The sequence below is a fragment of the Erythranthe guttata genome, chromosome 14 (assembly GCF_056151865.1).
Source record: "Erythranthe guttata isolate IM_541 chromosome 14, IM_541, whole genome shotgun sequence".
Classification (NCBI taxonomy): domain Eukaryota; kingdom Viridiplantae; phylum Streptophyta; class Magnoliopsida; order Lamiales; family Phrymaceae; genus Erythranthe; species Erythranthe guttata.
This window is the reverse complement of record NC_142546.1, coordinates 15,041,503-15,063,400: the sequence shown is the minus strand read 5'-3', so window position 1 is coordinate 15,063,400 and position 21,898 is coordinate 15,041,503. Positions and strand designations below refer to the sequence as shown.

The 21,898-nt window shown below is 35.5% G+C and overlaps 4 protein-coding genes across 7 annotated transcripts; 1 reads left to right on the top strand and 3 right to left on the bottom strand.

The window, feature by feature from the left end:
* Positions 1 to 599: 599 nt before the first annotated feature.
* On the bottom strand, positions 600 to 7,282 carry LOC105972464 (AMP-dependent synthetase and ligase family protein). 4 transcript variants are annotated; one of them, XR_016029492.1, is made up of 17 exons: positions 6,842 to 7,282; positions 6,127 to 6,606; positions 5,737 to 5,933; positions 5,451 to 5,654; positions 4,591 to 5,262; positions 3,899 to 4,452; positions 3,738 to 3,813; positions 3,532 to 3,618; positions 3,220 to 3,263; positions 3,014 to 3,122; positions 2,807 to 2,874; positions 2,595 to 2,679; positions 2,104 to 2,168; positions 1,936 to 1,995; positions 1,794 to 1,838; positions 1,584 to 1,672; positions 600 to 998 (listed from the first exon to the last, which is right to left on the bottom strand). XR_016029492.1 is itself a non-coding variant. In XM_088812902.1 (17 exons), exons 1-17 carry the CDS (start codon positions 7,179 to 7,181, stop codon positions 779 to 781), a joined length of 3,387 nt encoding a protein of 1,128 aa, XP_088669028.1. In that variant the 5' UTR covers positions 7,182 to 7,282; the 3' UTR covers positions 600 to 778. The 4 variants fall into 4 exon arrangements, 1 of the variants encoding a protein (XP_088669028.1); XR_016029494.1 differs by having other exon boundaries at positions 3,537 to 3,618; XR_016029493.1 differs by having other exon boundaries at positions 2,807 to 2,866; positions 3,537 to 3,618.
* A 504-nt stretch (positions 7,283 to 7,786) lies between these two features.
* LOC105952379 (RING-H2 finger protein ATL52) lies at positions 7,787 to 9,094 on the bottom strand. The gene has a single exon (XM_012975922.2). It carries the CDS (start codon positions 8,965 to 8,967, stop codon positions 7,960 to 7,962), a length of 1,008 nt encoding a protein of 335 aa, XP_012831376.2. The 5' UTR covers positions 8,968 to 9,094; the 3' UTR covers positions 7,787 to 7,959.
* Positions 9,095 to 12,618: 3,524 nt separating this feature from the next.
* On the top strand, positions 12,619 to 16,512 carry LOC105952432 (signal transducer, putative (DUF3550/UPF0682)). Its single transcript, XM_012975982.2, has 10 exons — positions 12,619 to 12,894; positions 13,380 to 13,767; positions 13,903 to 14,103; positions 14,208 to 14,444; positions 14,553 to 14,616; positions 14,705 to 14,911; positions 15,196 to 15,287; positions 15,451 to 15,633; positions 15,884 to 16,020; positions 16,126 to 16,512. Exons 1-10 carry the CDS (start codon positions 12,767 to 12,769, stop codon positions 16,307 to 16,309), a joined length of 1,821 nt encoding a protein of 606 aa, XP_012831436.2. The 5' UTR covers positions 12,619 to 12,766; the 3' UTR covers positions 16,310 to 16,512.
* Positions 16,513 to 18,275: 1,763 nt separating this feature from the next.
* Positions 18,276 to 21,175, bottom strand: LOC148765277 (uncharacterized). Its single transcript, XM_088814457.1, has 2 exons — positions 18,566 to 21,175; positions 18,276 to 18,470 (listed from the first exon to the last, which is right to left on the bottom strand). The coding sequence occupies exon 1, from the start codon at positions 21,128 to 21,130 to the stop codon at positions 19,028 to 19,030; it is 2,103 nt and encodes a 700-aa protein (XP_088670583.1). The 5' UTR covers positions 21,131 to 21,175; the 3' UTR covers positions 18,276 to 18,470; positions 18,566 to 19,027.
* Positions 21,176 to 21,898: the final 723 nt, after the last annotated feature.

The following is a 21,898-nucleotide window of genomic DNA, read 5'->3' as shown; positions in this document are numbered from 1 at the left end:
AGACGAGGTTATCAGCTCGGAGAAATTCAGTGTAGTAGTGTTGAAGGAAGGGGACGATGAATGCATTATTATGCTCATTCAATCTTGGGGCAGGCTCGAGGGTTACTGGATGACTCTACATGAAGCATTGCGTCTATGTCGCGATGCCGTTGGTTTCGGTCAATCTCAACCGTCGGATCTTGATCCGGTCCCAGTAGCAGTGGGCCTCAATGTCTGCACCGTTCAACAAGAGGGTGAGACTATCGAGGCCACTAGGGCAAGGGCAATTACGTCATAACGCTTGGTCCCTTTACTGCGAAGAAGAACAATAAACCTCCATGGCTTACGAGTAAGAGAATTAGGGTTTTGAATATTGAACAAGGATTGCGGACTATGGAGGTTTGTTCGATTTGAACAAGAGAATTAGGATTTTTGAATATTAGAACTCTTGTTTTGTTCGTTCGTTAATTTAGAATATATATATATATTAGCAATTGATGATCGAAAACATAACTTTGAACAACAATCAATCAATAGTTGATCGAGCCGAACACGAATCAAGCTCTAATGAACTCATTTTTCATTTATCACTAATCGAGCTCGATCTCGAACTTTGCACCTTATCAAACAAAAATATATATTCAAGCTTGGTTCGTTAATCGTACAATCCTATGAAACTTTAATTAATTGCATAATTGGATCAAGATAAGTTTGCCTTAATTATTTTTTTTAATATCAAATAAGAATTAATTATTTAAAATCACGACGTATCCTACTAACCGTACGAGGCTTTATACCATTATTCGAGACCAAGGGCAATACAATACACATGGTTATCTCTGCAACCCACAAAAATCCTGCCCCCAATCATCACAGGAGAAGAGAAGATATCTCCTTGTAGATCTAACCGAGCAAATTCTCGTACCGTATTTTCCGTATTTTGTTCCGAATCCCCAATAGCATTCGAGTCGACTCTTAATACGTAAATACTACCAGAACTGTCGCATACACATATTAACCTGAAACGAAGGACTAGGATTACAGTTTTTTTTTTTTTTTTTAAATTTGTGTTTGTGTGTGTGTGTAGAGGTCCTTATAACCAGTGGCGGATCCAGGATTTTTGCCAAGGGGGTTCGAAATTGTAGAATAAAAAATTAAAATATCACTTTATAAAAATAGTGGACCAAAAATTTATAATTTATAAATTTTAGGTGAATTGTGGAAATATTTAAAGACCAAAAAGTTGAAAAATGTTAAGATTTCAAAAATAGTGGACCAAAAATTTATAATTTATAAAATTTAGGTGAATTGTGGAAATATTTAAAGACCAAAAAGTTGAAAAATGTTGAGATTTCAAAAAAATTCCATTATTGTGAGGGTGGGTTTCGAACCCATGACCTGTTAATAGAAAAAGACATATCTTTACCACTTCAACCAACTACCTTTTCTGTTATTTTATGTATAATAGTAATATTTAGTGAAAATCAAGGGTGTGCAACTGCACACCCTAGACCATGGCTACATCCGCCACTGCTTATAACGTGGCTTTACGATTACGAAATTCTCCGTAGTGTAATAAAGAGAGATCAAGAAATCATTATTACCTGTCTGAAATAGGGGAGTTGTCGTCTACATAAGGAGAAGAAGTAATTGGACTTCCGATTGAATGCTTCCAGATTAGGTTACTCGTTTCCTGTAATTAAATATCATATTGAAATCGAAATTGTCGGAGATCTTTAACGATTAGATTGTGGACGTGACTAAGAACTGATTTTTTAAGATAAAATCATATATTGGAGAGAAATTAATCTCACCGTTTCGAAAGAATAGATGCTTCCATCTCTGGAGCACACGAGGACCTGCATGAGATGTAAGTAGGTACAGCAATTAAAATGATATATATATTACCAAATCTTGTGATTGTTTATTCAGAGCTTATAGGTCAAAGGAGTTGACCTCGGAAGGTAATGCTCGAGATGCGCAAGGTCCAGCGAAAATTGGCCCACCGGTTTTGACCTGTTACAGAAACGAGGAAAATATGAAGAAAAGAGATTGACTGAAATTATACGAGAATCTGAAATTGAGATTTATTTGACAGCAGATAACTGATTGCTGAGTGCGTACCTTCCATACGACAGAGCCAGAGGGATTGAGAACAACAACAGAACCATCTACCAAGCAACAAATGACTGCAAACGATGAATACCAAAAAGACGAGAATAAGACATCCATGAAAGCAAAGACGTGAACAATGATAAGATTGTGCTCCGGCATATAAAGAAAAAGAAGCAAAATCGCTAATTAGAAATTGCAGGAGAAACTATTGAGGATGATGAAAGAAGTAACATCCAAATGATTTTTAAGACCTTGTTTGGTTGGGGAGATTAGCCATGACTTACTAAATAATCGGACTTTGTTTGATGTTTGTATACTTAATAACTTCCCGGGCGACCCGAAAATACTATGTTATCATGGCTTTTCTTGCATTTTGCAGCGCCTTTTTTATTGGAACTTTCATTAGATTATTTAATCTTATCTTGGAAACCAAACGAGGCCTTAAAGGGGATCAAGAGGAACTGTAGAAGATATAGGGTTAAATAAAATTGTGTACATACCATTTCCATTCGGATAATTGATCGAGAGAGAGCCGAAAACAGGGGCTCCTATGTCTTGCTTCCATAACTTCTTAAAGGGCATTGTCTACATGAAAAGGTAATTACCGTATCACGGATTAACACTATAACAATCGAGTTAATTGAAATTGCCATACGAAAGTCATACGAGAGTTTTTGAAAATACAATTTTCAAACACAATTGTAAGAAAAACCTTAATTTCCAAGGCTGTAATGTGACCACCGGTGGATGCTACATAAAGGTTTTCCTGCATCTGCAAAACTGAAACAACGGTTAGAAGCTAAGAAGTATTTAGTACGTAGTTAATACAGACGGAAGAAAAGAGAAAAGCATGTTGAAAAGTTATTTTGATAAGTTAAAGAGGTAATTAATTACGTTGCGATGACTTTACAAAACCCACCTCGTTAATAGCAGGTGAACCAAATATACTGCCACCGCATGGAAGTTTATAAATACAGCAGTAGTTTCTGTAATCGATCGCATATAAATTGTGGTCGTAAGATCCGCACCTGAAAAGAAAATAAGGACAATACATTGTGAACCCGATGATATATTGTTCTGAACAGAGAAGTCTATATTAAGGAATAAGAAAGAAAAAAAAAATACCAAACCAAATGTCTGCGTTTGTCGATCACAGGTTGTGATTTTACCTTGAAAAGTTCAGAAAAAAAAAAAAAGAAAAAAAGAAGAGAGAAATATGAATAAAAACATCCGACGAGGTTAAACAGTTTTACGATTAACTGCAACGGGAAACGAGTAAAATAGACAATTCAAACTAAACGAAATTTACTGTAATAAGATGCAGTGAACCAACTCCTTCTTACAAGTTAATAAGAACCTTAATACTAATTCATATTTAAACAAGTTTGCATCACATGGTGCTTATTATATTGTTGAATATGAAGGAAACTATAGTACCTCACCATTCGTTTGAAAACTCCAACTGACACTGCCGTTTGAAAAGTTAAGGAAATAAATCTTTCCCTTGTAACATCCAACTATAACCTATAAAATCACTCTCGTCAATTTGGGAGATTTTTTCAACAACAAAAAAGAAAAAAAAAAGGAAAGAAAAGAAGATACTATGCAAATCAAAATAATTAAAATGAGATAAATTAAAAAACCTGAGAGAAATCGTCAAGAATTGCAGCAGAGCATTCTACCCGTCCTTCGAGTTTCGTCTCCCACTGAACAACTCCACTAAAAATAATTAAATGTCATATAAAATTTCCAATGATACAAAAAGATAATTATATAAAATTTGATAGAGAACCCCCGAAATTACCTTTTGCCATCTATACAAACAAATTTGCGTGAGTGAGATCCAATGAAAACACAAACACGACTTCCTTTAAAAACGACAAGAGGTGATGCATCGACACAAGATTCCATGTCAACTTTCCACTGTACTTGCATAAACCCTTTTCCATCTCTTGGTCTAATCTTTGACGAGGCCGCGTTGCTTGAATAATTTTCCTCACATTGTACTCCATGTGTGCTTCTGTTGCATCGACTAAAAGTACATTCTGTGTGCACTACTGCACCGGGATTCCATAATATATCCCTAGGACTTTGCTCCTTCGATTCGACCTTCAATTTTTTGATGGGATTGTAATTATCCATATTACTATCTACTCCCGAATGAGCATCAATTTGTACACTAAATTTGGATGATAAAAGTGCCGTTTGAAGCCTACGTGGGGTCGGAAAAGTGTACAACAACTTCATATGGATTCCCAACTTGAAAGTAGCATAGGCTGCGGATATAGAATTACCACCCATCTCAAAGAAATCGTCATCCACAGAAACCTTTTCGACCATCAGTGCATCAGAAAATACCTGAAAAATTAAAATAAAGAAGACTTCTTAAAAGAAGTTTAGCCTGGAAAATTGTGCCCCCACCCCACCCCCGAAGCATGCATGAGTAGTAAAAAGGTTTAAAGCATGCTTTAAAATACTTCAATTTGCAGATAGAACCTTTAAGATAACTTGAATGAGGTTATCCTGGTTCATTTCTTTGACATTAATCCTGTCTTGTTCATCTGACGTCGTCGAAGCAGCCAACGACATGTAATCAACTTTTCCAGATGAGGTCAAAGGTAGTGATCTGGTCAACAATATACGAGTCGGTATCATAACCTGAGGAAGCATATTCAATAGCCAGTTCCTAAGAGAAGATTCCAAAAGTTCATCATCCTCGTTTTTTTCCTCCATCACCACATGAGCTTCAAGAAGCAAGATTTCTCCATCAACCTCACGGGATAGCACTGCAGCATCAACTACACTAGGATGGTCGCGAAATGCAGTCTCGATCTCCTCAAGAGCGACTCTTTGACCATTGACCTTCAATGTACGATCCTTTCTACCAATAATAACGAAATCGCCACTCGACAGCTTTCTGGCAAAATCTCCCGTTTTGAAGTACTTTTGAACTCTATCCGCTAAAGGGATAAGATATGGATAGTCGAAGTAACCCGCTGCAACACATAGCCCGCTCACATATATCTCTCCTTGCAACGGTGCATCTTCTCCAACAAGGACCACTTCACAGTTAGATAAAGGCAAGCCAACTGGCACACTGCTAAGTTCTTCCTTTTCAAGAATCAGTGGCAATCTCTTGCAGTCGAAGTATGTGCAGTCACCTGTCACCTTAACATAAACATGTTTCACACAAGTGTTCGATAACATGTAAAACGACTTAAAAATAATTGACCACATAAGGCAAAATAAGCCACCATCCACGGCTCCACATCAGCCCTATTCTACAATTATCAAATAGTATCCAGTGAAAGAAATCGAAATTCAAAATCTTGAAGTATTAAGTTTTCAGATCTAACCTCCGTGCTCCCATACAAATTCAAAACCGAAGTTTGAGGGAGTAACTTCAGAAGCGTCTTGCACAAGGAAAGGTGTAAGACTTCACCACTTAGCACTAATAACTTCAAAGAATATTGAATTCTTCTGAAGCGTCGACTTTGCAAAGACGGAAGGATTGCTCTTATCAAAGAGGGTACAGCTACAAGCCTGTTAATCAAGTATCCCTGGAAAAAAGTAAGTTAGTTCTAATAGTAAGCAGAAAATAAAATTTTAAAATCATCTCGTAGGTTATCCTAAGCCGTGTACCTGTAAAAAATCCGTAATATAGAATATATTTTCTTTTAGCTGATTGAAAGGAGGTATCACCAACGTACAAGTGGAAAGTACAGTTCCAAGAAACTCTTGTATATGATCAATGAAGCTTATTGATGTTTTGAAAAGCACTATATCTCCGTCATGTAGAGGATACGTTTCTTGCATCCACATAAAACGATTAATAAGACCTACAATAAGGGGTTGTTGGCATAAGAACATTGTCATAAATAAAGAATAAAAAATCCCGAAATCCTGAAAATTTTGCGTAAAAGTCAAAACAGCTTATCAGCTCTTAAAATAGCTTATCAGATGTAAGAACTTATCAGATGTTTAAAACAAACTTAGCCAAACACCCTCTTAATCTTAATAAAAAAATCGCACCTATTTCAGTGCCACATACACCCTTAGGCTTTCCGCTAGATCCCGACGTGTACATCAAATAACAGAACGATCTCAACCTTTCATTTTCACAAGGCCACTCCAACACTAACGGACGAGACTGTTCTTTGATAATATCGTTCATACATACACATAAAACAGGGCGATTTCCTTCACTAACAAGCCAACCTATCGTATCGAGCCTGTGAAAAAGCTTCTCCTCGTTCGATGATTCGACCCCGATAACTAGATTAGCTTTTGAAGAAGACAAGAGTGATAATATCATCGCTTTTGGCCAAGATGGATCTAAAGGCATGAACGCTTCCCCGCATCTTAAAACAGAAAGAACAGCCACAATGTACTCAACCGACGGCTCCATATATATCCCTACAACTTTCGGAGTGCGTAGATTCCGAAACTTAGTCGAGAAACACTGCAACGATTCTTCGGAAACTTGTGCAGACTCTTCTCTGAAACTGTTAACTGCAACGTATTCGAAATCAAGCTTAACTTCCAGGAAACGAGAAAATGCAAAGACAAGAAATCATTCTAACTATATATACTTTGACCAATCATGAAAAACATCATTTCAATTAATATAATTTCAGTTAATATAATTAATTAATTAGTGTTTTTATTTTATTTCGGCAAATAATATAATATCATGAAAATCCAATTCAATCGGCCAAATGTGCTAAATTTTTCCCCCAATTTCTACCTGGCTGGGTTTTGATAAGATATGGATCGTCGGCGCCGTTGAGAATGTGCCTGAGTCGAGAACTGAGGTTATCGACGGCGGAGATAATATCGGAGAAAGTGAAGCACTCGTCGCCGTCGTAGACTGGTGGTCGGGAAGAAGATGCTCTTTCCACGGAGGCTAATTCGATAGCATCGTCATGCGGCGGTGCGTTGGCGGCGGTGTTATCACGGGTAATTCGAGCGAAACCGGAGGCGTGTATAACGGCAATTTTATGGGGGAATTTAGAAGCGGCTTTGTAGAACGCGTGTGATATGCAACACGCCGACGGCTTGTGCTCCGCCGTTTCGCCGGCCGCCATAAGCTCTGAGCGGCGCTTTGTGCAGCCGGAGTCAAGTGTGAAGAAAAACGGTGTAAATTACTAGAAACCCCTGAACTAAGGTTGGTTTACTAAACACGCCCTCATGTATCCATAATTAGCTAAAGAACCCCTCAAGTTTGTTTGCAACAAATACCAATTTTACCCTCTGGGGTTAATTGTAATAATATTATTTCATAATAGGGTAATTGTGATATAGTTTGTGTTACGTAATAATAATGAATATAAATAGATGTATAAATAAGTAATATATATTCTTGTTTGATAAGTAATAAAGTTCAGCTTGAGCTCGAGCTCGATAAGAAATAAAGAAATATGCTAAAATCATGTGTACGAAAATCAAATTATTTGAGCTCGATTCGTGGTAATATGCATAAGTTTCAACTTTTAATGGTCTAAAGCATAAAATACATAATACTACTTATATAAAAAAAAAAGTGTAAATTTGGGAAATAAATCAGAATTTTCGGAGCACCGACGTAAAATAAACACGATTTTTACAAAACAACTTTTTGTAGCAAATCAACGGTGCTAACAACTGCTACGGTTGCAAAAATCTAAACAATTGCGGATATAGCGATCGAGAGAAGAAACAAATGAACAGCTCGATTATTTCCTTCTTCGATAATGTAAAATCGATAATATATATACTCAAATAACTTATGAACATGGACTTCATTAATTCCCTTTATGTAGGTAAATATTGACAATTTTTTACAATATAAGAGAGTTTTAAATTCACCGAAGCCGCGTAAATTAATCAATGGGGGAGTAAGGAACTCTTTCCTTTATCACGGACCGTAAAAATGCACGCGCCACTCGAAAAAGACCTCTTTATATTACCGCCACTCGATTTCCTTTCCTCCACCGCGAATCCCTTCGAACAACCAATTCCTTTCGAAGATCGATCTTTCTCCACTCGTAAATCTTCGATTTCATCAAATTTCAAAACGTCGGATATCAAAAGGTTGCGTTGAAACGGAAACGTACCCAAAGAAATCAATCTTCTAAAATCACTTCCAACAATTTTCTCACTCGTTACTTCTTTTATTACAACCTCTGCATTTTCGTCGCAATCTTGAAACGGGCTTCGGTTATCGCTAATCGGGCTTACAATCTCTCGATCATCCACCGTCAAAACCAACTCGTTAAGCGCTGGATCTTGATTGGAATCGACGTAAAGAGGAGGCGGCGAAGAAGAGGGTTGAGCAATCGGCAAATGATTAGCTAAAACTACGACGTGGGCCCTACACAACGGGCAATTCGAGTGGGATCTCAGCCAAGTATCAATGCAAGGCAAGTGAAAAGCATGGCTGCACTTCGGCAAGAGCCTCAACGGCTCGTTTTCTTCGAACTCGCTAAGGCAAACGGCGCACTCGCTCCCTTCGATCAAGCCGTCGCCTCTGACAAACTTGCAGACTGCGATCTTCTTGATTAGGGCTTCGTCCAATCCAGATGCTGAGTCAACATGAAACTGGTCGCGGTTCGGCTCGGTTTGATCCGGGCTTGTCGTCGCCGTCCGGTTTCTTCGCCCCTTGCAGTAGCGCGTGACGATCGCGTAGTAGCTCACGAGGAGGAAGACGCTGGCTAGCACTCCGATAATGGCGATGATCAGAGGGGAGAATGGGGCGGCGGAGTCGGCGTCCGGCGGCGGCGGAGGGAAGATGAAGTAGCAGAACTGTGGGCAGTAAATTGAACAAACACCTTGTGTGCAGTCCTTGTAGTTGTTGTATGGCGCCCATGGATTTTGATTCCCCGCAGATCCCATTTTCTTTTCTTTTTTTTTTTTCTTTTCAAGAATCTATACTATGATCTGCAATTCTTTTCTACTTCTGTTTGTAATAAAAAAAAATTAATATTCAAGAGGAAATTTTTTGTGGGATCTTGGAGGTTGGGAAAAGTGTAAGCAAATAGGGCTTAGAAGGTAAGAAAACTAACTTCAAGGTTAAATTTGGAAAGTTGGAAGTTGATATGACCTTTTTTTAAAAACAAAAATTTCAATAAGTACTTTTTAATATTATACTTACAAATCTAGATATACACCAAAGAATTATAACGACCTCCCCTGACGTTAGGTATAATTATAGTCGCGGTTGGAAAATACTATACAAACTTTCCTCGATATTCGACTTAGATTAAAAAAAATAATCGGACTTGATATATAATCAATTGACGTTTTTACACTCGTTGGATTATTTATTTTTTGAGTGTAGATTGCAAATACGGTCTCCCTAAATTAGATCTAACTACATTCGAATCCTTTCAAATTTAGATCTAGTTACATTTTGAATCCTTTCAAAATTCTGAAAAATTGCACAAACTTCTCTCGATGTTTAATTTCGATCATTACTTGATATACCCTTTTTTCCCCCTTTGCAAAGGATTACTTTTAGTTTACAAGGTCTCGCTCGACTACCTATATCGGATTAGATGAGATTGTATAAATTATAAACTGACTTATCAATTATTTAGTTACTAAAAGCGTTCGGTTGGTTGGATTCGCAGTATAGATCTGTTAAATTATGTTTGAATAATAAATCGTATTTTATTTGTTTAATCACCCCCTATTAAATTAATCTTTGAAGGAAAGGGTGCTACTAATTTAATGAAATAGTAACATTTAATAGCGGACTTTAATTTGATTTTACTTAGTAGCAGTTTTGAATAAATGTGAATCTTGTCAACCAAATGTGTTGTTAACTTCTACTATCTAGTCAGTAAAACCTTATAGCGGTAACCGAACGAGCCTTTAAAAATTTGATAGAAGATCTTACAAGGCTAGAAACTAGTAAAAAGAAAGGTATTTAGGTTTATAAATAAAGAATAGCTTCTCATTTACTTTTTTCCTTTTCTTCTTTATTATCACCATGCCTTTACTTTTAAGCTTTTTATTTATCAATCTAAACTTAAAATAAAAAATTAAAAAAAAATCTCTATTAGTTTCAAGTAGAATTAAGGTTAGTTGGTGAATGTAGATGTGTGGAGTGCACTATACTTGAAAAAGAACCCACACCCAAATAAGACCACGTGTCAAACCATTTTGACAAAACAATCCAATTTGTAAATCAAACTAATTAAAAAATATAAATTATTTTCATATTTATTTACAAATTATTTGCAATAAAAAAAAAGAGAGTTCAATTATAGCATTATCTTATTATTTGGTCCAAGAATTAAAATCCAAGTAGACAAAATATACATTAATATACACCCAAGCAAATTCAACCAAACTACTTAATTCTTGTTTTCATACAACTATAAAATGTTGTACGAATATATATATATATATATATATATATATATATATATATATATATATATATATATATATATATATATATATATATAAAATTATAAAATACCACATTTTCTGACCCTATATGTCATCAACCGCCACCCCCACCGGCCACCGGCCACCACAGAAAGTGGAATCAAATGACAAGAAATGGGAATTGTTTTTATTTTATTTTTTTTAAATAATTAAATGGGAATTACTTAAAGCTAATAATTCTTATATATATATATATATATATATATATATATATATATATATATATATATATATATATATATATATATATATATATATATATATATATATATATATATATATATATATATATATATATATATATATATATATATATATATAATTAAATCACAAAGATTGTTTACTGCCGTCCATGCAATACTACTAATGGTCCCAAAAATAAAATAGTAAACTTTTTTTTTTCGGTAATGAAGAAATTCGCAGTCAAACGTATTGTTAACTTGGTAAATCTATACATTTGTATAATAACTCGTAAATCATACGAAAGACATAAACAGTAGACTAACCATGTGTGACTATCTGAGTAATATATGAATTACTGCGTTAAGGAGAAATGATTCTTGATCTGAGCTTACTCTACGTTCAATTTGTTTGTATTATATACTTTTGGATGCTTAATGTTTTCTTCTACGTCCAGATAACGGGGAAAGTATAATTTCTCATTCCTCAAGTTTGTATCGATTTCATATTTGGTTCCCATTTTCACAAAAAACACATTTGGTTACTCATGTTTCGATAATTTAACATTAGTCTGTTAGTTAAGGCAGTGATGGTCACACCTTGATTCCGTTAGTTTTAACGGGAACTTCCCGACACAAAGGACTAAAAGTGATGAATTTTTGCAATATAAGGGATTAAATGTTTTTATTGTAAACATTGGGGACGAGATATGAAATCGGTGTAAACTTGAAGGATAAAAACTGCATTTTTGCCTCCAGATAATTAATGCAGCTTATTTTAGAGAATTTTACACATATCTCTCTCAAATTTGGGGTAACTACAATTAGGACCTCTCTAGTTTGGAAAACTACGCTTATCTCCTTGAGATTTAATTGTTACCTTTATTTACCAATCACTTTTTTGAAATTCTGCTTTTACCCTTAATATTAAGTAAATTACACTATCCTTCCCTAATGTTAGATCTAATTAAATAGACACCTCTCATATTTCTTATTTATCACATATACCCCATTTAAAGTTTAATTTTAAGTAAAAATAATTTGAAACTCATTAAATAATATTTTTATTTTTACTAAATTGGAATGAAAAACTTGTTCAATGAAATTTCAATTTTTTCAATCACCTATAATATAAAATATTGATATTATTAGTGTAATTTTCGGAGTTTATTTTGGATTTCTTGCAAATTAAAGTTGAATAGAAAATCAGAATCTAATGTGTACTCCAACTCTTTAAAAAAAAATCGGAGAAAACGGAACTTTCGAAATTCGGAATAAAAGTATTGATAAAAAATTTAAAGGGTAAATTCCACTTTCCTCCCTCGTACCCTGACCTAGAATCACTTTACTCCCCATATTCTCAATTGCATTCATTTACACCCCTACACTTGTACAATTGTCACAATGTAGCTATCTCCGTCAATTTTCACGATTTTGACTCTGATGCCGCTTGGTCAATGTCTGTAAATTATATAAACGTCACTTCTTTCTACTACACTTATGTTTCTTCTTCTCCCAATTAAACCCACTTCCCCCTTCCCCCTTCCAAGAGATCCCCAAATTCAAGCTCTAACTGTAGCACAAATCAAGAACCAAAAATTGTAAAATAAAAGGAGAACAATGAGTTTTAAATAATAAGTAGAAGGCAAGGAATTTATAGATATTCAAAAGAGAGAACGCAATTTGGAGAAGAAGAAACGAAAGTGTAATAGAAAGAAGTGGCGGTTTTTGTAATTTACAGACCTTGACCAAAGGGCGTCAAAGTCAAAATCGTGAAAATCGAAGGAGAGGGGTACATTGAGACAATTGTATAAGTGTAGGGGGTAAAATCGATGCAATTGAGAGTATGAGGGGGGAAAATGAAATTGACCCAAATATAAAATATTCGGAACTTGATTTTCTCTCTTTTAATATTGTTTCACCTTCTTCCACATATCCCCAAATTTCACAACTGTTTCTCTCTGGTTTATATCACAGCTAGTAGTTTGTTTACAATTTCGATTCGAATTCAATACAGTAAGACAAAATTCGCCGAATTGTAGAGAGAGAAAGTCAAAATGCTGCAGAACGAGTTTCAGATTGGCGGCGATGGAATTCCGGTGAGCGAGGTTTACTGGTCTCTGGTGGCCAAGGCCGACAAGAAGTTCTCTAAGATCCGCGATTTGCCCTACTATCAAAGAACCAGGTATTCAAACCCTAACACTAATTGTCTCGAATTAATTTGCAATTTCGAATTGATTGTGTTTCTTCAGTGGGAATTTCAATTTGTTTTGTGATTTCTTGACTTCTTCGTGTTGCCCATTTTTTTTTTCATCCGAGCTCATGTGTTTGATTATTGCTTTTGTAGTGGCAATACGTCCGGTAGAAATGTGTTTGAAATTAGGTTTAATCACATGAATGATCACATTTTACCATGTTTATTTGCGAAGATTATCGTACAATGTTTGGGTTTTAAGCTCGATTTTGGGCACGGACTACAGAATACACAACATGGATATTTTACCTAGCATCGATTTTTCGATTAATGAGGGCTTGGTGAATAGTGTTCGATTATTTTCCGTGTTCAATATGTAAGAGTAGCTGTTACCTTGATATTTGGATTTCTGGTCCATTATTACGTTGTTGTGTTAGTGAAACCGAGACGATGTTTCTTTTCTTATGAAATTCCAGATACGATACATACTTCTATAAAGTATTTAAAGTCTACACTCAGCTATGGAAATTCCAACAAGAAAATCGACAGAAGCTGGTTGAATCTGGGCTAAAGAGATGGGAGATAGGTGAAATTGCCTCTCGAATAGGACAGCTTTACTTCGGACAGTACATGAGAACTAGTGAGGCAAATTTCTTGTCGGAATCTTACATATTCTACGAGGCAATCTTGACGAGGGAGTATTTCAAGGACGGGTTACATCAGGATGTGAATCTTGCCAGCAAACAGTTGAGGTTTCTTGCTCGGTTTCTGACAGTTTGTTTGGTGTTGAACCGCCGAGAAATGGTCTACCAGTTGGTTAATCAGCTTAAAATGTTGCTTGACGAATGCAAAAGGACTTTCCAGGTCATCTTTCTTGTCTACGTATTTGATTGTTAGCGTATGATTTATGTGTATTGTGATATTGTGATGTGTTCTTTTTTTTTTTTTTTTTATTATTATTATTATTTATTTTATTTTATTATTGTGGTCTTATTCCAGGAAACCGACTTTAAAGAATGGAAGCTCGTAATTCAAGAAATAGTGAAATTCCTAAAAGCCGACACATCATTTATGAATATAAGGCCTTTAAGGTACAGCGTCGTATTGGAACTTCATCCAGATAATCTCCCACAAGTTCCCGATGCCAAACGAAAGCTAAGACTTAGAGATGCTTTACTGTGCAGTTACCATCCAAACGAGGTTTGCGTTGACTTTATTTTTTATTGGAGCCCACAGAAAAAAAATTTAATATCTAAAAATAGTTTAATCTCAAATATTATTTATTCCTCTTTGTTGCGAACCAGGTAAAGTTTTCGGAGCTCACACTCGACACTTTTAGGATGCTACAAACTTTAGAGTGGGAACCGAGCGGTTCGTTTTATCAGTCGAGCGTGGGTCCCACTATTGTAACTGGATCTGGCGTTACTCAAAATGGAGTGTCTGGACATAGTCGAGTCAATCAGGATATAACCGATCCGACTTTGCCACCTAATCCAAGAAAAGCCATCTTGTTTCGCCCATGTGTCACACATTTCCTAGCTGTGAGTATTCATTTTATTGTGCCACGGTAAAATTGCAATAATATTCATACAATCCAATATAATTTGTAAATCGTTCATTTAAAAAATTATAATAATGCATGTCTTTAGGTCTTGGGGACAGTGTCCGAGGAGCTTCCTTCCGATGGAATTCTCTTAATATACCTTTCAGCAGGTAATATAATTATTAATCCTTATAATTTTACGCGTTATTTTTCCTTTTAACATAGTCTATATATTAAACATAAATATACGTGCCTCAGGAAACGGTGAACATGCTATGCCTATGCCATCTTCATCTCGTTCCGGAAATTCTGTTGGTTACATTGAAAACCTTTCAAGGGGATTTCAGTTTAGTTCCATTAATTCGGATTCGAGCAATATTCATTCGATTACAAGTGGATATGATAGTGTAAATCAGTCTCGTAATATTTCTGATTGCTTGCATATTGGTCCTCCTGTACAAAGAGGTACAGTAAATGAATCGTATTATTATGCGCTTATCTTTTATGTATTTCATATTATGTAAGCTCTTCATCTTCCTTAAGTATATATATTAATACATTAAAGCAATAGTTAATTCATTACTTTTAAGCTTGAGCTGTTAATGCAAGATATATTTAACTTGTATCTTAGTGACATTTTTTTTTTGACTTTTAATTCACACGAAAGGGATCAAGGAATTCCTAGTGATAATTTTTTATCATTTTTTTAATGTAAATGTACCGAGTGAGATTTGCATTATGTATTTCAGGTCTCAACTGCATATATCCGTCCGACTTATTGCCTTTCACAAGAAGGCCCCTCTTTTTAGTGATTGACAGTGGAAATAGTAAAGCATTCAAAGTAAGTCTTGCACACACACACACACACACGCACACACACACACACACATATATATATATATATATATATATATATATATATATATATATATATATATATATATATATATATATATATATAAAATCAAAACTCAAAAACTAATTAAAGTACGACACATTAACAGGCGATGAGTGGTGCGGAAAAAGGAGAACCCGTTGCAATTCTACTATCTCCGGCCACATCATTACCTTTGCCAGCTGTCGAATCCTCTCGCCAGCCTGGCGGAAGCTTGTTCACCAGTTTTCTCACAGCTCCTTTGCAGTCATTCATTCTTTTGCTAGGTTTTACTGGCACCGATATTGAAAAGGTGTGTCACTTAATCTTTTCTTTATTTTTAGCCGTTTTTTTTTACTAATAACAAGGAAAAGAGTACCCCGTATTTCCGGTGAGGTGCTTTCCTAATCAGTTCTCATAATATGTATTATCTTAGACCTTGTTTGGGAATTATGATTAAGCTCGATAGACAATATAATCAAGCTTTGTCAAATATTTGGGGTTGAAGTTTCACTCCTGTAACATCCCCAAACGAGGCCTTAACGACTTGCTTTTGTTTTCAGGACTTATATAGTAAAGCTGAAAAGCTGCTCCAGCTCTCATTAAATAAATTGGGATCATTATTGGTAGAAACTAAGAATCTCGATCCAGTCTGGTCTCAGATTTTAAGTGATCCGTTCTTGAGGCGTATCCTTTTAAGGTAATTGATTCTATTGTCTATATATATATATATATATATATATATATTCTGAGTTCATATTAGAGGAATGCTACTAAAGATGATATATGCTTTCTTATGATGCAGATTTGTATTTTGTCGAGCCGTACTATCACTGTATTCGCCATCTTTCGATAAGATAGAGTTTCAACCCGAATGCGTGCCTCTTCTTCCGGAAGCCACGTCAGCATTGGGCCCCACGTGCCAAAAAGCTGTGTTAGAATTAGCCGACATGTTTGGGGTAACCAACAGGTTCAAGTTCTCACAATGAGAAAATTAACAAAAGCTTAAAAAAAATATGTTTTTAAGAGTTCTTTGTGAATGTTTAGAAAGCTCTTTTAGTTACAGACACAATTGTTTGTTGGTTTCTGTTGATCCCTTTTGTTGTATCATTGTAAAAATTGGGGCTGCTGTATTTTCATCTTCTTGAAATATTTCTAACAAGTTCTTTCACTTTCTCTAAAAATAGAAAAATATCCTTTTTTTTTGTTTGGCCAAAACTATTTTATTATTCCTTTATGATAAAGCGTTTGGGGGCCTCGTGAAAACCTTGTGGGCTTAACACAAGGAAAAAGAGTACCCTTGCGATGGTAATAAAAAATGAGAAACGACCCTATCGAGCCTATTACAATGCACCCCAAAATGGGGTAAAAGATAAATAAACTAGGGATAATTACATTTTTCGTCCCTATACATTACCACTTATACGATTTTCGTCCCTAAACAAGATGAAGTTACAATTTTCGTCCCTATACATGTCATTTTTATGCTGTTTCTGTCCCTCCGTCCATTTGTCCAGTTAGTTTGGACGGAAAAATCGCACGTGCGCCGCACGTGACACACAAAAGCACCTCAACACCTCAAAACGTTCAGATTATTAGAATAATTTTATAAATACCAAAATTCTCTGGAAAACCCTAAGCCCCAATTTTCGAAATCTCTCAATTCCTTATGAATTCATCATTGAAAGCACAATTAGAAAGTGGGCAATTCAAATTTTGAAGCTTCTTCAGCGCAGTAGATAATTTCAGAACTTGCGGTCGCGAATTCGAAGTAAATTTTCTTCTCTCTTTATTTATCCTAGATTTTAATTTGGAAACAAAAATTAAGAATTTGTTGTTTTATATTGGGGAATGGAGCTTGAAGGATGAGTCAAAATAGTGGTTCTAGCTACAATTCAAGATCTGCTAGAAATGAAGTGTTTTATTGTAAATGTGGAGATGAGATGCCATTGTTGACCTCATGGACTCCTAGTAATCCTGGAAGAAGATTCCGTGCGTGTCCAAACTATGAGGTAATTTTTGTGTGTGTGTGTGTGTGTGTGTATGTGTGTGTGTGTGTATTGATATTATTTGTCACACACAATTGTGTTTCTTTTGGAACAGAGAGTTAAAAACTGTGATGTGTTCAAATGGCATGATCCTGAAATGTGTGCTAGATCAAAGAATATTATCCCTGGATTGATAAGAAGAATAGACCGTTTGAATGATGAATTGGCCAGCTATAAGGAAAAAAGAGATATAAGGTCAAATGAAGAAGATATGATGGCAAAGCAAGAAGATATGATGGCAAAGGAAAAGAAGTCCTATGAAAGAAAAATAAAGAAAATGGAAAATTTAATTGTGATGTATAACAATAGAATGAAGATCTTGAAAGTTCTTTTGATTGTCTTAGGTTGTTTAATTGTCATTGTAATGATGAAAATTAGTGGTTAGAATTTTCAGTGATTAATATTAGTGGTTAAGATGTAGTTGTTTGTGATAACATTGTTGTTTTTTTTGTCCAATATAATGCAAGTTTGTATTTCAATTATGTTTGCATTTTTGGTACATGTTAACAGATTAACAAAATAAATGCAAGCATCACTTACAAAAAATAAAATAAAACATAGACTACATTATTGATTCCAAAAACATCATTCATGATTCCAAAAACATCATTCAAAGTACAAACATATGATTTGTTTGCAAACATGATTCAAATTACAAATTTGTTTTCAAATGATAACATATGACATCTCACATTAGAGTACATCAAACTAAACTGCAAGTTCCCAAAAACACTACATAATTCAAAGTACTTCATAGAAAAAATTACATATTCATAAAAACACAAGATTGTCTTCAAAATAAAAATGCCATCTAAGACTAAGATGCAAGATTGGAACCACCAACAGCCTTAGATGCAGAACCACCAACAGACTTCGCATTGGATGAAGAATCACCAACAGACTTGGACTTGGACTTGGAATGTGAGGCACCAGCAGACTTGGAATGTGAGACACTTGCTTTCAGATTGTTCAGAGTGATAAAATTGAGTCCCCCTTTGACAATAACAGGAGTGTTAACTGTTGGAGATGATTTGCTGGCTTGAAAAGCAATTGTATTTGTCCTTCCTTTAACATTCACATTCTTTTGAGAAGGCCTTTTAACCTGTAATTATCCCAAATAAGTTTATTAAATACTAATTCACAAAAGAATATAAATATATTTTAACCATACTGAAAAATAAAAAAAATAATTGAAACCTGTAATTTTGTTTTTCTCTGTGGTGGTACACTTGAAACAGAAGCTTGAGTGGCCAAGTAATCTTGAGGAACTTCAAATACAGACTCATTTTGTTGGCCAACTGCATCTCCAGTTCCACTTTGACTTGCTTGCACCTGCTCAACTGCAGAAAATTTTCTTTTCTTGCATGTTTTTGAGTTATGGTTTGTGCCCCCACATGTCTTACATTTATTGTTTCTTTTAATTCCTCTCAATCTATGTGGATTTGCACCTGGGGCAGGGGGTTCATCAGGTTCTCTCCTCCTTAGCCTTTGAGGCCTGCCAGCTTTTTCAATGTAGTTTGGAGGCAGTGGAGCTTCTAATGAACTTTTGGGCCACAATTCAGGTCCATTGAAGCCTAAGATTGGAGGCTCATAAACCTGTAAATAGGTCTCAACCTTGTAACAATTATGTACATATGATTCAGGCTCCTCATTTCTACACTATATTGCTGAACATGCATGTTTACAAGGTATGCCACTTAAATCCCATTTTTTGCAGCTACACTTTCTCTCCAACAAGTCAACAGTGTGTTGGTCAAATGGACCAATAATCTGAAAATGATAATCATCACATTTCATAGGTATACACTCCCCAACCTCTTCCATAATCTTCATCAAGATTTTTTTTATCTTTGGACACAAGAGACCTTCCCATTTTGCAGCTTTTTCCTTGTTAGATTGCATCCTAGTCATTAACAGATTTCTAATAGTTTCAAGCAAAGAAATTATTGGTTTTTCTCTTGCTTCAAGAATGAAACTATTGAAACATTCACACATATTGTTCAGTAGGATGTCACACTTAGGATGTGGACTGAAATGGGATCTAGTCCAGTTTTGAGGAGGCTTTTTCACTAACCATTGATAGGCATCTTCATCAATGTCTCTCAACTCTTGCATTTTTCTATTAAATTCTTCAACCCTGGTTGCTTTAGCTGCCCCCCATAATGCTGTCTTGATTGCCAACCCAGTGAATCCATCCCTCTTCATATTGCTATGTAAATGCCTCACACAAAATCTATTTTCAGCATTGGGAAACAAAGTTTCAAAAGCTGGAATTAACCCTTTTTGCTTGTCAGACATAAAAGTCCAATTATGTTCATTTTCAAATCCAATATCTGCATTCAACAAGTTCACAAACCAGATCCAACTGTCTTTTGTTTCAGATTCAACTATTGCATATGCAATTGGGAAGATGTTGTTGTTTGGATCTAACCCAACTGCAGTTAATAGTTGACCTCCATGCCCACCCTTCAAGAAACAACCATCTACCTCAATTATAGGCCTACAACCATTTTTAAACCCAACCTTGCATGCATTGAAACACATGTACAACCTATGGAATCTTCTCTCCTCAGTCAGCTTCATGATAACTGTAGAACCTGGATTAGTTCTTTCAATTTCTAGACAATAATCATAAATTTTTGAAAATTGTTCCTCCAAAGTTCCCTGGATTATCTTAATTGCCTTTTTTCTTGCTCTGTAAGCCTGTGATCTGGTTATATTGGCCTTCAAAGTTGTACAAATTTCACTTCTGAATTCATTTGTACCCAACTTTGGATTGTCTTTCAATTTTTTCATAAATGTTTTGCCAATCCAACCAGACTTAAGGCTTGTATTGTTATAATTCCAGGAACATTTAGTATGTATTGGGTTATAGGTTTTCACTTGCCAAGAGTGGTCATTTTGCATTTTGGAGACATGAATGTACCATCCACAACCCTCTTTTTTACACACAGCCCTGAGTCTAATGGCATCATTTTTTGAAAATTTTACCATCATACCCCTTCTAAAACAATGAGACTCAATAGCAAATTTTGCCTCTTTTTTGGAACTGAAAATCAAGCCTAGCATGATGTCTGGATTCTTATTCTCAGTTTTAGGATTAAATTTGGGGAACTTCATTCTACCCTTACCCTCATCCTCATCACTATCATTTGAGCTGTCAAAATCATCATCACTAACTACACAATCTTCATCACCTTCTTCATTTTGCAGCCTATTATACATTTCCTCACTAATGAAATCATCATCTGCAACAGACTTACCCTTACCCAACCCCCCAAACTCAGCCTCAGGATCTACAAATTGCTCAAACAATTTATCATCATCTTCCATGTCATAATCACTTTGATAAAACACATCATCATCCTCACTAAATTCATCAGATTCACTATTCTCTCCCTCCAACCCTGCATCATCAATTATAACAGCCTCATTGACTAACATACCCCCAGTTTCACCCTCCACATCCACTCCCAGATTTAGATGTTCAATAAATATCTCAACTTCCCAATTTTTTGGAATATGCCCTCTTATATTAAACACATCACTATCAGTCTCAATACACTTGCAGTGTTTATCAAAACTTTTTCCATGCTTAAGCCAAAACCTAAGACTCCATTTTTCAGTGTACCCCAGCTCCTCAGCAAAACCCCAAAAGTCAAACATCCCTATTTGATCTATATCGACAAAATCAAACCATTCAAGACTTCCTCCTATGTACTCTCTTTTTGGAGAGTGCTTCATAATTCCACCATGTCTCATTTTAATGGTGAAACATGTTAATTCCCCAACACAAGCTTTATTTAAAATAATTAAAAAAAAAAAAAAAAACTTCAATCAGTAATCAGCTAAGGCAAACAATTTCGCTCAAACAAAAGTAAATTTAAACAAAAGAAACTTACCGTAATTCGGAGTACATTCTAGCATCAGTGAAGCTCTTCTCGATATTTTTGTTGTCCTTAGATGAAGAACCCTAGTATTTGTCGCAATTCCGTAGCTCCACTCGAGAAATTGTAATCTACTCCAAAAATCGTGATCAGTGATAATATTGGTGATTGAACACTTTTTTACTTCAAGAAACTAGGGATATATTTACAGGTGAGATGTGGAAGAAATTAGGGATTTAGAAAAGGGGGCATTTGGATTCAAAAGAGAATTAGGGCAGATTGTGTTTACGTGTAATGCATTATTGAACGTTTTGAGGTGTTGAGGTGCTTTTGTGTGTCACGTGCGGCGCACGTGCGATTTTTCCGTCCAAACTAACTGGACAAATGGACGGAGGGACAGAAACAGCATAAAAGTGACATGTATAGGGACGGAAATTGTAACTTCATCTTGTTTAGGGACGAAAATCGTATAAGTGGTAATGTATAGGGACGAAAAGTGTAATTATCCGAATAAACTACAACTTCTAGTGCCAAGACAGCAAAAGTTTCGATAATTCCAAAAGGGACCCCAGGGGGTTAAACCGCAATTAAGCAAACTTGTCCAGCTTCTCCACATAACTCCATGCAGTGGATTTAGTAATTG

Excerpts from the sequence above, each read along its gene's own strand:
- LOC105972464 (XM_088812902.1), bottom strand. The coding sequence starts at position 7,181 with ATGGCGGCCGGCGAAACGGCGGAGCACAAGCCGTCGGCGTGTTGCATA. Across the intron at positions 5,655-5,736 it reads ATATTACGGATTTTTTACAG|GGATACTTGATTAACAGGCT; the intron begins GTACACGGCTTA and ends ACTTTTTTCCAG. Across the intron at positions 999-1,583 it reads AACTCCCCTATTTCAGACAG|GTTAATATGTGTATGCGACA; the intron begins GTAATAATGATT and ends CCTTCGTTTCAG.
- LOC105952379 (XM_012975922.2), bottom strand. The coding sequence starts at position 8,967 with ATGGGATCTGCGGGGAATCAAAATCCATGGGCGCCATACAACAACTAC.
- LOC105952432 (XM_012975982.2), top strand. The coding sequence starts at position 12,767 with ATGCTGCAGAACGAGTTTCAGATTGGCGGCGATGGAATTCCGGTGAGC. Across the intron at positions 14,104-14,207 it reads GCAGTTACCATCCAAACGAG|GTAAAGTTTTCGGAGCTCAC; the intron begins GTTTGCGTTGAC and ends GTTGCGAACCAG. Across the intron at positions 16,021-16,125 it reads TTGAGGCGTATCCTTTTAAG|ATTTGTATTTTGTCGAGCCG; the intron begins GTAATTGATTCT and ends CTTATGATGCAG.
- LOC148765277 (XM_088814457.1), bottom strand. The coding sequence starts at position 21,130 with ATGAGACATGGTGGAATTATGAAGCACTCTCCAAAAAGAGAGTACATA.